The following is an 11,974-nucleotide window of genomic DNA, read 5'->3' on the forward strand; positions in this document are numbered from 1 at the left end:
TTATCCCTTGCTGCTTTCAGGATTTTCTCTTTATCCTTGTATTTTGCCAGTTTCACTATGATATGTCGTGCAGAAGATCAATTCAAGTTACGTCTGAAGGGAGTTCTCTGTGCCTCTTGGATTTCAATGCCTTTTTCCTTCCCCAGTTCAGGGAAGTTCTCAGCTATAATTTCTTCAAGTACACCTTCAGCACCTTTCCCTCTCTCTTCCTCCTCTGGGATACCAATTATGCATAGATTATTTCTTTTTAGTGTATCACTTAGTTCTCTAATTTTCCCCTCATACTCCTGGATTTTTTATCTCTCTTTTTCTCAGCTTCCTCATTTTCCATAACTTTATCTTCTAGTTCACCTATTCTCTCCTCTGCCTTTTCAATCCGAACCATGGTCATTTCCATTTTATTTTGCATCTCGTTTAAAGCATTTTTAAGCTCCTTGTGACTGTTCTTTAGTCCCTTGATCTCTGTAGCAAGAGATTCTCTGCTGTCCTGTATACTGTTTTCAAGCCCAGCGATTAATTTTATGACTATTATTCTAAATTCACTTTCTGTTATATTATTTAAATCCTTTTTGATCAGTTCATTAGCTGTTGTTATTTCCTGGAGATTCTTCTGAGGGGAATTCTTCCGTTTGGTCATTTTGGATAGTCCCTGGAGTGGTGCGGACCTGCAGGGCACTTCCCCTGTGCTGTGGTGTACAACTGGAGTTGTTGGGCAAGGCCGCAGTCAGACCTGATGTCTGCCCCCAGCCCACCGCTGGGGCCACAGTCAGACAGGTGTGTGCCTTCTCTTCCCCTCTCCTAGGGGCGGGATTCACTCTGGGGTGTCGTGGCCTGTCTGGGCTACTTGCATACTGCCAGGCTTGTGGTGCTAGGGATCTGGCATATAGCTGGGGTGGGTAGGCAAGGTGCATGGGGGCAGGAGGGGTAGGCTTAGCTCGCTTCTCCTTCCGTGATCCACTTCAGGAGGGGCCCTGTGGCAGTGGAAAGGTGTCAGACCCTCTGCCGGAAAGGTGGCTCTGCAGAAGCACAGCGTTGGGTGTTTGCGCGTAGCAAGCAAGTACCCTGGAAAGAATTGGTTCCCTTTGGGATTTTGGCTGGGTGATGGGCGGGGGAGATGGCGCTGGCTAGCACCTTGTTCCCCACTAAGCCGAGCTCTGTCATCCCGGGGCTCAGCAGCTCTCCCTCCCTTTGTCCTCCAGCCTTCCCGCTTTCCGAGCAGAACTTTTAACTTATGACCTCCCAGATGCTACGTCATGCTTGCTGTCAGAACACACTCTGTCCGGCCCCTCCGCTTTTGCAAGCCAGACTCGGGGGTTCTGCTTGGCCGAGAGGCTGCCCCTCCACCCCGGGTCCCTCCTGCCCATCCATGCAGCGCACACCGCCTCCTCGCCCTTCCTACCCTCTTCCGTGGGCCTCTCATCTGCACTTGGCTCTGAAGACTCCATTCTGCTAGTCTTCTGGTGGTTTTCTGGGTTATTTAGGCAGGTGTAGGTGGAATCTAAGTGATCAGCAGGATGCGCGGTGAGCCCAGTGTCCTCCTATGCTGCCATCTTCTCCCGAAATCCCTCGATTTGTTCTTTGACATTCAAGTTTTTTTGTCTTCTGTAACAGAATGTGATGTTTGGAGCCAGAATGGATTGAAAATAATCTCAGAGGGAAATGAAAACATAATGTGATGCTATGTTTTGAACAAATATGCTTTTCCTAAGCCTTTTGGTGAAGGTACTGCTTTTCTGAGAGGCTTGGGGAGGAAGACAGATGTATCTTCTGGGAAATGGAACTGCTCTTGGTAAATGTGGAGCATAAATATGTATACTCAGAGAATGGCTGGCAGTGATAGGAAGTCATTACTTCCCTCACTTCAAATAAATCTCCTTTCAGTGGACTCTTGCCTGGACAGGGAGTGAAGCATTAAAACACCAACCAAACTAATGGTACTCCCACAGGAAAAAGCAGCAGGGGCTCACCCCAAGAAGGAAGATGCCAACTTTAGAAGTTTCAACAGAGCTGCCCCATCCTTGTCTTTACCCATCAGATACTCAGGTGTGTAGCTACTGCTGTCAGTGCCATCAAATGCCAATGAATATCTTCACCATTTGTCTTGACTCTAACATAGAGAATTCTTTGTCTGTATGTGTGACTTCCAAAATGTACAAGAAAACGCCACCCTGATGAGGTTGCTAGCCTGGTGGAGATGTACACAGGTAGTTGCAGCGACCCTGCCAGTCTGTCTCAACCTCTTTTTTTCCTGCAAATGCTTCACTGTAGCATATTCTCTGTGAAAGCTCCATGTAGAGCCAGAATCCCCTGCATCAACTCAAGGTCATAAACCTGCCTTTTCAAATGTTTTCATCCAGATATTGTGAGCCACCTAGAGCTGCATTGGACCACACAACCCCTAGTCAGTTTGGCACAAATGAGGCATGAAATGTGGCAAGTCAAATTAAGGTGTTCTGTGAATGGAAAACCCACACTGGATTTCAAAGATTTAGTATAAAAATTAATGTAAACTATTCAATTTTATGTTGATTATATATGTTAAAATAATATTTTGGGTATGTTGGATTCAATACTATATTATTAAATTTAATTTCACTTTTTTTTTAGTTTTTTTTTTAAATACGTGGTACTAGAAATTTGAAATTACATGGTGGCTCACAGTATATTTCTATTGGCTTATGGTCTGGGATTATCTTGCATTTTGAGTGAGCTGACAAGAAGATGACAAGTTTCTTCTCCTTCCTAGGACTTAATGTCTTTTTCTATGATAAGGAGTGGCAAACATTTTTTTTTTTGTAAGGGGTCAGATATAAATCTTTCAGGCTTTATGGGCCACATGGTCTCTGTTGCAACTACTCAACAATAGTTTGATGTGGCAGCCACAGCTACCCTAGATGATAGAACATCCATTTGTTGATAAGTAAATGAATGGGAGAGAATGTGTTACAATAAAACTTTATCTACAAGAACAGTCAGTGGGCCAGTATTGGCCTGGGGGCTGTAGTTTCTTGTTTCTTGATCTATAAAAAATACTGATTTACCTAGGCCAATTCTCTTTGGACAGTAAAAGCACATTTTTCATTCATAGAATCCTTACTGTATACACATTTATGGGTTCAAGGATCTTATGGTACCTGCAAATATCTTTGTATTATTTTTTGTTGGCATGTTATAATCCAACTATCAGATGATGAAGCTTGAATCTAAAATATTAGAACTGACATCTGATATAATTCCCTTCTCTTTTTTTTTGTCTCTCCCTCCCTGCCTCCTCTCTTTACCTCCCTCCCTTCCCCCTTTCCCTTTTTAACCCTTTCTTTCTGTCTCTATCTCTGTCTGTCTGTTTCTGCTTTTGTTTATGTCTCTCTCTTCCCACTGGTTAGGCTGGAGTTTGTATGTTGTGGTGTTAGGAGACTGTAGGTGGTATTAGGATAGGCTTAGGTTGATCCATTCTCCCAAGGCTCAGCGAATATTAAAAGGTCTCCCTTGTAGTCCTGAACATCTTGTCTGAGATTCACTGTCATGTTAAATGAACACTAAGGGGTCTCTTGTCAGTCTTTGCTCTGGTGGCTCATTATGTGACCAGATGCTTGTCTAAGAGATTTATAGGGGTGAACGCATAATCCTCATAACAACCTTAGTAAGTAGGTATTATTCCATTTTAAAGATGAAGAAATTCAGTCATGGAGATGTTTAATACTTTCCCAGGATCATACAGCTGGACAAGAACAGTACCCTTAACTAATGTGTTGTGGTGGGAATGCATGTGGATTTTGAAGCCAGAAAAATATGCCAAAACATCATCTGCATCTTAGTGGTGGCATATTTTTTCAAATCCCTTAATATATTTAAGCTTCAGTTTCTTCTATAAAATAGGGATAATATGTATGACCTGCCTTATTGTGTTTGGGAAATTTCAACATCTGCATTCTCAACATCAGGCCCTTAGCATATAGTAGATGTGAATAAGTCACTTATTTCTGAGTTGTATGTTGTCATTGTATGGTTTACCTGTACCAACAGGGAAGCAGAATGTATAGTGATTAAAAGCATGCACTCTAGAGTTAGACTGAGGGGGTTTGAATGTCTGTCCACACCAAAGGAGATTAGCCAAGTAACCTGGATAAGTCTGCTTCCTTTTCTGAATCCCATCTGCACAGTGGATGTGATGATATCAATCTCAAAAGGTGATATGAGCAGTTGATGAGGTCAACTTTATGAGGATTTCCACAGTGTCTATACACTACATGAACAATTTTTTTTTGATGGAGTCTGAATGTTTGCATCAGTCCATAGATGATACTCCTCAGGATTGTTGCCATCTCTGAGACACCAGTAACCATCTACGATGTTGGGAGCACAGCAGAACCATCTACAAGGAAATTCCATTGGGCTTGGACTCCCCAAGAGTAAGGTCTTCTTTTTGTGGACTCCATCCTTTGGCAAAGCATACTTGCTTCTGAAACACAGTCAGGTGTCCTATCACCCAGGTTGAAGTATTCAGCATCTTACTTGACACTGACTCAATTCTATACAATCTGTCACAGTGTAAGGAAAGGTTTTACATTTGTGTGAACGCTTGTGATGATGTCTGTGACACCTGGAGTTGAACAGACACTGTTCCTGGGGTGCATTTTTCCAGAATTCAATTATTAGGACTGACATATTGCTAACATATTCAGCTATTAAAAAAAAAAGTTTACTAATCTCAAATTTAGATTATTTTACTGAAATCTGTTGTTTCAGTTTTCCATTTTGTAAAAGAAATGTGCCTAGAATAGAAGCTACCACCTTACTGAAATGTCTAATTCTGGTCTAGAATTTAAGGAGCTATTTCACTTGTGGTTGTAGTTTCTGTTTTAATTACAGCTTCATAGAGAGAGCCTTACTGTGACTCTTTCTGAGTAGGCACTCCCCATGCCCACGGCCGGGGTAAGGAAGAATGTTATAATCATTATCATTATAACACACTAGGCTCTTCCCAGTGAATTTTTAAGCCTTTTGGGACAAAAATTTTAGTCTTTGCAGTAACTTCCCTCAATGGCAATGCAGCACGAAGTAATGGCTTCAAAGCATGAATTCCAAATGTGAAATGGGAATCAATTGTGATTTGTTAGCTGGGATAGGAATTTGTGGGAACACAAGTACATCGTGGGAAGAATATAATGAGGGAAACTTTCATCTTCTCATGACTTCTTTTGTATTTGTGCATACCTATACTTCCTGCACTTCACTGAATACAGAAGAAATTCCATTCTTTCCTCTTACCTTCCTAGAGACAAGAGATTATTTCCCAATCCTACCTCTAAAGCTCTCTTCACTATTAAGTGTTAGGAACTTCAGGGGTCTGTAGGAATATGACCTTTCTAAGAAATCATTTTTCTCAGAAGGACAATTGGAAGATGATGCAGAGACTTAAAAAATGGTCCAGTTATATGACACTGACAGTTGTTAAATGTCATTATCAAGACCAACACTCTAATGTTGTAGATGATTAAGTTGAGGCTATAAAATGTCAATTAAAATTTATAAAAATTGTAAGCATTTCTCAATAAAATGTCATACATTGGGAGATATATAATGTAGGCATGCATCCATATTATCTAGGTTAAAACCAACTTTTCAATTTCTAGAAATAAGAAGTAATTGACTTTGTGGATACACAAACCTCCTAAGTCATGGCAAATATAATGATGTAATGACATATGTAATAATTAATTTAGAACTCACATTACTTGCCAGACACCAGACACCACAATCCACTTCTCTTCATGTTTCAGGTTGGGCTTCCCAATGATGGTTGTCTCCTGCACAGTTGGGATGTGTTACCTCCTTGTTGCTCATGTCGTGATGGGATGGAATTAACAGATATACATCGTTTGAAGACTAAGGGAAACTTTATCCATCACCAACATCAGTAGAAAACTGCCCCAAGACCACTCTTGGGAGAAGAAAAGGTGCTCATCATGGGGGTGCTCTGGAGTGGAAACCTTTGGCATCCACACTTATTCAGGTGAATGCTAGAAAATCATGGGAAATACAAGATAACTTACTAAAGATTCGACTACAAGAAAATATGTATATTTCAAAACAAGTCTTGCTATGCTCTGTAAGAAAAGACACAAATGCAATATTCGACTCCAAGTGGCTTGTACTGTTTAACTTTCAGTTTCCTGAGGTCATCAAGAGTTTTTTTATGTAATCATTTTCCATGTTAAAATAGTCTGCATCTCTGTACTCTTTCTGGGAAAAGGAAAACAGTTTGTAAGGAAACATTTTATGTATTGAAAAAATAAACTGTAACTTGACAAAAGGTTTAGAATTAATTAGTCTCCTAGCTTTTTAGTAGTTTACATAATATAAAATTATATTTTATCCATTTATGTTTTTCTCTGGAGTTTTTAAGTCATCAATTACAAGTGTAGAAATTTGACTTGTAAGATGGTCATAAGTGCTTTTAAAATAATATTTTACAATTTAACAGCCTAGAATAATAAACTTGAGTTTTGAAGGTGGTTCAAGCTATTTCCATTGATTATCACAAAAGTGTGGTTAATACACCCAGCTGTGCACACTCCACAGGACTCCAGTGGTTCAGTCAATGTTTATTAAATGCTGGAATGCTTTTGTGTGTGTGTGTGTGTGTGTGTGTGTGTGGAGTGTTACATGTGAGACAAGGCTAGTGAGAACAAAGAGCAAGGTAGGGCAGCATGCTTCAGCTGAGGTCTCATATGCTCTGCTTAGGCAATACCATGGCTAAACCCCAGACAACTGATCTCTCCTTCAGTTTTTGTCTACTGCATCTGATTGCTTGAGATGAATATGTTTACTGGGGATTCTTCTCAGAAGTGGTAGTTGTATGAAGTGTCTGATTTAAAAAGTCTTAAGATCCCCAGGGCACTAAGTACTGGAAAGTAGGAGACCTTTATAGTTGCATTTCTGTCCCTGGCATCCTCAGGATGAATGTACCCTTTCTACAGTTTGGAATCTACAATTTTTAAATGGCAACCTGTGTCCTCCATGAGAGAGTTTCTCAGAATATGCCCTTTGGATTCATAAGCCATCTTTGAATTCTTTGACAGCAAAGGTGACATGAAGCCCCAGTTTGTTTTAAAATCTGGTCTTTGTCACAGAAAATGCTGTGTGGCACCTGCCTAAGTGCTCCAGAGGAGCTTCCACTCCTGACTTTCCAGGGAAAGAGACCTGACAGCTCTACTAGCTCTTGGTCCCTTTCCACATTGCCTTACTGACACCTAGATGTCCCCAAATTCTTTCACCAAAAGTCACTGTCTTCTCTTCTCCTGCATATTTCCATGCCTGGTGGTGGTGGTGACTTCCTTGTGCCCAGCTGCTGCTTCTAACTCCTGGCTCTTCTCTGCTCCTTCAGCATCTACTCCCCCATGATGCCACAGCATCCATCTCTTCACCTCCCACCTCTCCTCATTGATGCCACCCTCAGTCCTCAGTCACTCCTTCTCATTCTTAAATACCTTTGTCTCCTGACTCATTTATTCCTCTTCACCTTACTCCCTCACCTTCTCAGAATTCCTTATTTGGCATTCAAGCTTCATTACATCTGAAGTTGGTCCCTGGTAACTGCCTCTTGAAATATTTATCTCACATATCTCTCCCTGACACTTCTTGTCACCTGCTGCAGATCACCACCCAAACATATCCCCCCATTGATGCTTCCAGTGCATCAGCCTCTCCCCCTTTCTAACTTCCCACATCAGTTCCCTCCTAGCTCAGTTTTCTACTTCTGCTCTTAAATTAAAAACTGCTCTTAAATAAACTGCCACTCCTCTGCCTTTTCTGGCCCTGTGTCTAATAGTGCTGAGGTAATTAATCAGTTAAGATGACAGGTTTTACCTAAAATAGAGATCACAAGCATCAAATGGGCACTCAATGCTCCTGGTTCATTTCTTGTATTTTCCTAGTACAGCAGAGTCCTGGCTGGAAACACTTGGGTGCTCAAATTGGGTAACTCAGAGGGAATTTAACCAGTATGGTATGTTCCTTCAGACTAGTGGGAAGGTGAGGGAAGGAAATAGCAGAACCCAGAAATGCAGGGAGCTGGATGGCAAGGGATCCCTAACAGAAGCTGTGATCTTCTGTAGATGGTTACAGCCAACAAGAGTCACTTGCAGGCTGTGGGAATTACCTTGATTTCACTCCCATTCTTCTCTGTAATTTCCAATGTCCTTCCCATTGGGTAAAGCCAGCAAAAGCCAGAGGAGGAGAGGAACTGTTGATGTTGTTTACATAGGTCAGCTCCTGTGGACAGAGTAGGACAAGTAGCATGGAAAGTATGTTTGGGGGAGCAGATGGAAGGTACACTACTCCATTCACCATTTTTGCTCTTTAGCAGATGAGAAGTTCACATCTGCAATGAAGGAGACATTGAAAGTTCTATCAGCTCTCCTGTCATCAGGAGACAATGCAAGTTTGTCCATACTCTGTCCTGATGCTGTCTCCAGAATTAATAGGTGGATAATCCAAAGCTTATTAAACTCTGTTTCACCATGATAGGAAAAGACAACATTGAAGAGACAAACTGTATCTTCACTATAAATGTTGAACCACACAGATGTTATCCTTGTAGGAGTTGTTCTGATACCTCATGCATGAACCCTTCAGTGTCACCAGGACCATGAGGAAATAAATGCTTTTAGAGTCTGAATTCACCATGAAAATCAAGATGAAAATCTCTTTACTTCCTGTCACATATGAGGATTCTGAACTTGCATTAATAGCTGTGTATTACCTTTGATAGATACCTCACCCCAGATATATTCCCAAGGCCACATTCAAGCATGAGTGGAGGAAGTGGTGTCAAAGCAGCAGACATAGCTACCATAGGAATCTGAGCAACTTTCTTCAATTTATGTGTGCCTTCCAGACATGCTTGGGCCCAGTTTCCTAACTGCCACATAACGGAAAACCAACTTTGTGGATCAGTTGGTCAGATGACACTTTATGATGCACAGCTCAACGTGCCTGGTCACACTGCTTCCCACCATCAGGTCCTCAATCTTTACTAGGGCCCAGTGGCAGCCAGAAGTTGCCTTTGGTGTAGATGAGTAGTCAGAAAAGCAAGGCATGGACTTTATCCAAATCCTTAGCGTCTACACTGTGATTCTCCCATTGAGGTTTGCCAATACCTCCCCTCCATGTGCTGTGGCATTGCTGAAGGCCCATGTTGCAGGGAAACTTGCACAACATGGCCTTATGGAGGGGCTTTTGCTTTATTTTGTCCTCCTCAAACCATGCAGCCTCATGAAGGTTGGAGCAGCTCCTCCAATCTATTATATGTTGCCTATAACATCAAAAGAAGGCCAAGAATTGTGTTTTGTAATTTGTATGAATGTGATTAATGTAACAATTTGTCTCTCACTTTGCAAGGTAATTTTAAATGATAAGTTGGTGCTAATCTCTGCCAATTCTATCTGGATATTGTGTTTCTTTCATTTTGCTATCTTGGTGTGGAATGGGGAAACTTTAAAACATAATAAGGAACAAACTTGGAGATTCTGATAGTTATTTGACACATCCATCGCAGGACTCATTTTAGAGCTGGGAAAATAGCCACTATACCACAGGTTCAACTACTGTATGGACTTAGCTCAAGAATGCATCCACCACTGGACTTCCATAGGCCTCTACTTTGGTGAATCAGATGGCATATTGACTGACAATTGCAGAAAATTAACACCTAAAGATGGAGATATAAGTTATTTCTTTTCACCAATGCACAAATCCCCTGATAAATGGCAACAAATGGCTTGTGCTGTTTCCCTGCATTCCTCTGAGGTAAGTGTGAGGGGAGACCCTAAACACATTCTTGCCTGTATTGCAATGTTCTTTCTTAAAGAGACGTAGTCTCCCTTCAAGGAACACGCTCAGGCCTGGGAAGTGGTTGAGGTTGTTAATTCTTCTTAATGATCCTTGAGTTAGGGATTTTTTCCACTTTTATGTGGGAAGCTGCTCATATAATTCATTACCATGTAATTTGATGTACGATCAATTTGCTTTTTAGTATAGGTCTCTGAAGCTTACCGTAAACTGTGCCTACCTTTGTAACAATGAAGCACTACCCTGGTTTCTCCTGTCTTGGGATCCCATTATTCCCCCTGGGAAAAGAAGACTAAATTCTATTATTGTGACCCCTACTATCATCAACAGTTTTCAGAGGACAGCTATCCCAGGGGTTTTGAAGGACACTGATGCCCTCCTCCACAACCTGCTGTTGTTATGCTTCAGTAGGCATGGTAGGTCATGCACGAACACTCTGAGCCTTAGGACTCATTTTTCTATATGCCAAGGATTAACCAGTTGTGCATAGAATTAACACCTCTTCCAAGTGCTCAAGCCAACACATGAAATCTCAAATTTTGAAGATGGCGGCATAGGAGGACGCTGGGCTCACCGCACGTCCTGCTGATCACTTAGATCCCACCTACACCTGCCTAAATAACCCAGAAAACCACCAGAGGATTAGCAGAACAGAGCCTCCAGAGCCAAGCGCAGATGAGAGGTAGTAGGGCGCAGCGATTTTTTTTTTTTTTTTTTTGGTAGAGCCCCTCCTGAGGAAACCAAGACCCTGAGAAGTGGCCAAACCTAAACGCTTGTATATTGGGTTGAACAAGGAGAAGCGACAGTGGACGGCTAACTGAACTGCGTGAGGAGGCTAAAGGATGATGAGGATTTTAAAACCAACGAAACCAACCAACCAAGATCTGTTCTCCTCTAGAATTCTCTCCACTTCTCCTCCTGTCCTTGAGGATAAGAATGTCACTCCCCTGGTGGCATAGGAAAGACATGGTGGGGGGCGCTTCCAGGGAGAAAAGGAGGAGAGTGCTCCGTGCATGCTTCTTGCACCTGCTGGGCAGGAGGGTAGGGGTGGGTGGTTTGCTTGCTTGCTTGCTGCTACTTTTTGAAAGCTTCTCTAATGTTTCCTTTACATCTAAGTCTTCCTTTCCAGTTTGGCTTTGGACAGGAGGAAGGCAGGCCACATGTTTTTCTGACATGGTAGAGAACGAAGGGTAAGATGAGTGCGGGCCGTGCGTATTCTTTTCCGTCAGTCATGTGCCGTGGTGAGTGGAGCATCAGCTCTTGCGGATGGGTGTCTCATTCCTCCGTGAACCATCAGGCAAGATGTCGGGCAAACACACACAGGGAGACTAAAGATAGGAAGAACGTAGAGAAGACGGGCGACACGTGCCCGAGTCTCCAGAGCGATGATTTCATCCAGGGCACGGCAACGTCCAAGGTTTCCGGACACCACGTTGACGGACGCTTTGGTGCGTAGGTCACTTTGAATCTACAGTGCCACCTTCTGGTCCCATTAGCACGTTGCCTCTGGCTCACGTGAGCGAGCGGTGGTGTCGTCGCGCAAAGAGACTGTGGGACTCGTCCTGGGGTGGAACTGGGCCAGAGAGAGGGAGGGACACTGCAGCTCATCGTTGAGCTTCAGGTGTCTCTAAGAGACCGAGTCTCTAAAGTACACTGAGGCACAGGGCGAACCCCTCGCTCGTGGCTGGCTGGATGTCTCTCTATTCTTTCGAGGGGTGGATATCTGTGAGTGTGGTTTGTTTACTTTCTGGACAAGGCGAAAGAACCCTGAAACAGGAAATATTGGCACAAGGGGTCTGGTGGGATGGGAGGGTGCGGGTCAGTCCACCTACCGAGAACACGGGAGGATCGGGCGTCTGAACAACCAGGCGGAGAGAGGAGTTTAGCCTCGGTCATCACGGCAACGGGCACCTCAACAGAAACCACAGAAGGTGCCCAGGACGAACTGCGTCGCAGGAGCCAGCGTGGGCATTGCCCCACTACCCTCAGCCCTCAGCCCTCAGCCCAGGAGCAGGCAGCAACTGTCGTCTGGGTCCAGGCCTCGCCCCACTGCCACACAGAAGAGGGTAGGAAGGGCGGCGAGGCGGTGCGTGCTCCACGGAATGGCGGGAGGAAGCCGGGG

General features: G+C 43.2%; 1 protein-coding gene across 1 annotated transcript in view; it reads left to right on the forward strand.

Annotated features, from left to right (window-relative positions):
• OCA2 (OCA2 melanosomal transmembrane protein) overlaps nucleotides 1-6,488 on the forward strand; it is a 481,450-nt gene extending 474,962 nt beyond the window's left edge. Inside the window, exon 20 of the mRNA XM_049614148.1 lies at nucleotides 5,781-6,488. Coding sequence (XP_049470105.1) covers nucleotides 5,781-5,865 — 85 coding nt within the window. The 3' untranslated portion in view covers nucleotides 5,866-6,488. The remainder of the gene's footprint in view (nucleotides 1-5,780) is intronic.
• The last annotated feature ends 5,486 nt before the right edge of the window (nucleotides 6,489-11,974 follow it).

Source organism: Panthera uncia (assembly GCF_023721935.1).
Source record: "Panthera uncia isolate 11264 chromosome B3 unlocalized genomic scaffold, Puncia_PCG_1.0 HiC_scaffold_1, whole genome shotgun sequence".
In the NCBI taxonomy this organism is placed as follows: domain Eukaryota; kingdom Metazoa; phylum Chordata; class Mammalia; order Carnivora; family Felidae; genus Panthera; species Panthera uncia.